Below are 5,354 nucleotides of genomic sequence, written 5' to 3'. Positions count from 1 at the left end.
TGCTAGCTTTCAGCCTTCCTGTTTTTTTGTCCTCTCTTCCTTTTTTCTTTTGTTTCCTCGCAGCTTTCTCCCTCCCTGCTCGCTCCCTCTCTCTCTCTCTCTCTCTCTCTCTCTCTCTCTCTCTCTCTCTCTCTCTCTCTCTCTCTCTGTCTCTGTCTCTGTCTCTGTCTCTCTCTGTCTGCTCCAGTCTCCAGTGCAGTCCTTTTGGAAGCAGAGCGTTTAATGTGATAATAAGGTGTGAAAATCAAGCCACAATGGCGGCTGGAGGATTGCGGTGGCAGATTTTTCCACTGGTCCACCCTGCGTGCCACCAGTGCCATTGCGGCGGTGAAGCTGGCAGAGGGGGCACCCTACGAGCCCCAACCCTCCGACTCCCCCCCCCCCCCCCCCCCCCCCCCTCCTCCTCGCTTTCCTCCCTCACTTCCCTCGCTCTTCCTCTCCCTCTCTTCTTCTCTTCTTCTTCTCACTCTCTCGCTTTTTTGTTCTAGCCATATTAGAGCGGCGGCTTCTTCGGTGGGATTGGATCACCTACTTGCGTCTGTGATCCAGTTTCCCCTCACAGCCGCCCAATGCAAATAGGCTATGAATCACTGCGGCAGTTGGCGGAGATGCTGTTTTACACATGGCGAGGGACACCGCTAATTTTCTCTGTCATGGCTGGTTGTAGTTTAATAGAGCTGCTTTTGTTGGAAGCAGTCCGTTGTCAGTACATATTTTTTCACACTTTCTGCGCACACGGGCTGAGAAAAATGTAACAAAAAACTGGAGAATTGTGACATTTCCTTTCAAAGACAAGAGTGCATTACTAAGAGTGACATTAGTACAATGACTGTGGCATGTCTTTATGATTTGAGTTGAGTTAAGGTGCATACGCTCAACTCTAACTTTTGTGTGTATGTGTGTGTGTGTGTGTGTGTGTGTGACCCTTAGATGTCCCTGCCCAGGAGAAGGAGGGGGAGTCCAAAGAGACGCGGGGAGTGGTCGAGGACGGCGAACAGAGCGTGACCAGCCACGATGACCGCATCGGGGACGACGACCTGGACGACGAGTCCATCTTCACTTGTGACAACTGCCAGCAGGACTTTGAGTGCTTGGCTGACTTGACCGAGCATCGCACCAACCTCTGCCCTGCAGGTATGAGGCTGTGTGTGTGTGTGTGTGTGTGTGTGTGTGTGTGTGTGTGTGTGTGTGTGGTGTGTGTGTGTTTGTTTACTCCTATGTATTCTCTCTGTGAATTTAGGAGTTTGACACAATGTTTTCCATGGCATTTTTAAAAGTGCATTCCAAATGAATTCTATAATCTAAACACACCATACGATCCTTCAGAGATCTTGCAGAACCCTGTAAGGACCTCATGGATATTGGAACAGGAAGAGGGATCAGGTGCAAGAACACAAAATAGGGTGATTGTGTACATGACCAAGCAAAAGAGAAAAAACAGAGATCTTAAAAATTGATCTGAAACCAAGTAGCTTTTGATCTATTTACTCACTAATTTTGTTGTTTAGTTTACTTGCTGATCTTTGGATGTATTTCAGAGTAGGGAATCTCAAAATGGCCAACGCGGCGTTGCTCTGAGGAGTTTGATAATGTATGACTGGCCGTCTAGTAGTATGTCATACAGCACGGATACCGTGTGTGTGTGTGTGTGTGTGTGTGTGTGTGTGTGTGTGTGTTACTGTCAGTCTGACTCCTTGGACGCTAACTGTCCTCCTCTGCTGCCACAGCAGGCTTGTCTTGCATGACTCCTCCGTCTTCGTCCCTCAGCGGCTCAAGTCTTCCATCATAGCGTGTGTGTGTGTGTCTGTGTGTGTGTGTGTGTGTGTGTGTGAGAGCGTGTGAGCGTATAAATCACACGGTGTGTGTGATGTTCCCTGTGACGCTGCATGTGGCAGTCCATTCACTGTGTGTGTGTGTGTGTGTGTGTGTGTGGGAGATGACTGTGTCTGCCTGCACTGTGGCTTGGAGTACAGCTCTACAGTCAGTGGGTATGTTTGAAAATGACATGTGTGTGTACACACACACACACACACATACACACACACACACACACACACACACACACACACACACACACACACACACACATACACACACACACACAGTGGTAATGGCTCTGCACAATGGCCGTAATTAATGAGCAGCATTGAGTGGCCCTGCAGGGGCGTCTGCTTTGGCTCAGATTAATCAAGGCCCTCCTCTTAACCAGCACACAAACCAGCTCCTGTAGCATCTCGTGTGTGTGTGTGTGTGTGTGTGTGCACATTTCCTCAGCATCATAACACATTTTAGCTAAACAGCACAGCAGCACAGGCCATTGCACACTTAATACAGATATGTACACAAACAAGCTGTTTGTGTGTGTGTGTGTGTGCCCAAGTCATTTTCACTCTTACATAAACACTCATAAGAACACAGATGGAGGCGTGCACGAACTTGACGCATCCGTGACATGATGTGACGTTGGTGGAATAAACCCGAACAAGTGGCTCACACAGGGGACCAGCACTCATCAGAGAGAGAGAGAGAGAGAGAGAGAGAGAGAGAGAGAGAGATAGAGAGAGGGATGAAATGCAGAAGGGTTGGAGAGGAAAAGAGAAAAATGTAGGGAAGAGATCCCTGGGGATGGAGGTCTGGAGATTGCGCTATAATCCAGATCTTGGGCCCAGGGAATAGGACACCCCACCCACGCTCAGTCCCTACAGAATACAGATTATTATTATTATTATTATTATTATTATTATTATTATTATTATTGTAAAGAATTGAAAAATTGAGAAGCTAAAATTATGCTCTTGCTGATGAATTATTTTAAATTGGCTGAGCACCCATGGGAGTGTGTGTGTGTGTGTGTGTGCGTGCGTGTGTGTGTGTGTGTGTGTGCGTGTGTGTGTGTGTGTGTGTGTGTGTGTGTGTGTGTGTGTGTGTGTGTGTGTGTGTGTGTGTGTGTGTGTGTGTGTGTGTGTGTGTGTGTGTGTGTGTGTGTGTGTGTGTGTGTGTGTGTGTGTGTGTGTGTGTGTGTGTGTGTGTGTGTGTGTGTGTGTGTGTGTGTGTGTGTGTGTGTGTGTGTGTGTGTGTGTGTTGGCATAGAGTGGTGAGCCCTGCCTTAGTTCCTATCAGATGGGGGATAAACGTGTGTGTGTGTGAGAGAGAGAGAGAGCATCCATGATGTTTTTGGTTATTGATGAAGTCTTTGAATGTTGAGTGTTGTGGGTGCATTCTAAAGTGTCTTGCCGGTAGGTGTACAAATGCATGTGTGTGTTTGGGCACCTGGGCCCACAATTCTATTCTTGTTTGCTGTTCTCCATTTCCGTGTGTGTGTGTGTGTGTGTCTTTGTAGCTCTGTGAGTGTATATATGTCTATTCATGTCTGCTGTCATGTCTGCTGTCCTCCTTTGTGTGTCTGTGCATCTGTGTGTGTGTGAGTGTGTGTGTGGAGGCCATCTTGATTCGGAGGCGCAGTAAGGCTCAGTGGAGGCCATGTCGTGGAGAGAGGGGGGCTGTGGCCGATGTCTCCCTGGGTGGCGGCGCTCTGCTCGCGGCCAATATCACCTTCGCCGACAGCAGGCTCATAAAGTCTCTCAATCAATTTGTTATTATTATGACCGCGTGCGAGGCAGAGAGGCAATATCCACTCCGCCAAAGTCCAGGCTCCGCGCTCCGAGAAATGAAATCCTATTCCCACAACAGAAGCCGCCGAGCCTATAGAATTACTGTCGAAATCCCATAATATCGCACTCGCTGAGTGTGTGAGCGTGCGAGTGTCTTAGTGTGTGTGTGAGGGAGAGAAAGAGAGACAGAGAGTGAGAGAGGTTCATAAGAGCCAGAGTGCTTTCTGTGTAACTCTACCCTTTGTCTGTGTGTGTGTGTGTGTGTGTGTGTGCAGCTGTGTGGGTGCTGTCTGTAGTGTGGGGTTCTTTGTGTGGAGCCGCTGCCAAACTGGAGGCCTGGTCTGCCATGTTCTCCCCATGACCGCCTCTCAACAGCTCTGCAGGGAACCACACACTCATCTCTCTTTCTTGCTCTCTATTTCTATCTCTCTCTATCTATCTATCTATCTATCTATCTCTCTCTATCTCTATCTCTCTCTCTAGCTCTCTAGCTTTCTCTCTCTCTCTCCCTTTGTCTATTTGTCTATCTCCCTTTCTCTATGTCTCTCTCCCTCACACACACACACACACACACACACACAGGCTCATCACCTCCCTTTACTGTCCACTGTCTTTGTCCTCTCCTCCCCTCGCCTCGTCACTCTCGGACACTTGCTGAAAACTCTTTTTTTGGCATGTGGGCTTTTGCTCTCTCACTCTCACGCTCTCTCCTCCACACACACACACACACACACACACACACACACACACACACACACACACACACACACACACACACACACACTGTCTCTCTTTTTCTCTCCAGTATTTTAGTCTTAATGGGGGTTATGCCCCACCACCTTCCAACACACACACACACACACACACACACACACACACACACACACACGCACACAGCCTCTCTCTCTCTCTCTCTCTGTACCTCCTGTTATTTCTTGTCTAATAGGTGCCCCTCCAGAGTGCATTAGAGCGGTGTGGAGGGAGCCCTTGGTAGTTTTTTTTCTCCGCCGGCTGTTTTTACGAGCGAGCGACCGCCCACTGGCTCCCAGTCCCGTCCAGACCCGGCGTGTCCGTCAGAGCCTGCTCCTAAAACACCCACATCTGTCCTCAACACCCCCCCTCGTCCTCCTCCTGTCCAACTCTCGTTCTCTCTACATCTCTCTTTCTCTCTCTCTTTCTCTCGTTCCCTCTACATCTCTGTCTCTCTCTCTTTCTCTCGTTCCCTCTACATCTCTGTCTCTCTCTTTCTCTCGTTCCCTCTACATCTCTGTCTCTCTCTCTTTCTCTTGTTCTCTCTACATCTCTCTCTCTCTTTCTCAATCTCCAACTCCAACTGGGTGTTCTCAGCAAAGCTAGTGTTTCTCAAGAACAACGGGCAACATTTTTGTCCTTCATTATTTGAGCAGAAACAGTGGAACGGGTGTTACCATTTGTGTAAAGTTGTTTATTATGCCGTGTGTGTGTGTGTGTGTGTGTGTGTGTGTGTGTGTGTGTGTGTGTGTGCGCGCGTGCGTGTGTGTGCATACATCTATTTGTTTGGGAGAATGGTGTTTGTTGTGCTGTAGTCTAAGCTGGTTTCCGAGTAAGCTATGGTGTGTGTGTGTGTGTGTGTGTGTGTGTGTGTGTGTGTGTGTGTGTGTGTGTGTGTGTGTGTGAAAGAGAGAGAGAGAGAGAGAGAGAGAGAGAGAGGAGTCTAGGGAGAGCCTCAACAGGAGGAGGAATCTGGAACACTTGCTCCCCGAG

The 5,354-nt window shown here is 48.7% G+C and overlaps 1 protein-coding gene across 1 annotated transcript in view; it reads left to right on the top strand.

The window, feature by feature from the left end:
* Window positions 1-930: 930 nt before the first annotated feature.
* LOC134074668 (zinc finger protein 423-like) overlaps window positions 931-5,354 on the top strand; it is a gene marked incomplete at both ends in the record, with an annotated part of 41,914 nt that continues 37,490 nt past the window's right edge. Inside the window, 1 exon segment of the mRNA XM_062530475.1 lies at window positions 931-1,134. Coding sequence (XP_062386459.1) covers window positions 931-1,134 — 204 coding nt within the window.

This window comes from Sardina pilchardus, unplaced genomic scaffold (assembly GCF_963854185.1).
Source record: "Sardina pilchardus unplaced genomic scaffold, fSarPil1.1 HAP1_SCAFFOLD_156, whole genome shotgun sequence".
NCBI lineage: Eukaryota > Metazoa > Chordata > Actinopteri > Clupeiformes > Clupeidae > Sardina > Sardina pilchardus.
This window is presented reverse-complemented; position numbering and strand designations above follow the sequence as displayed.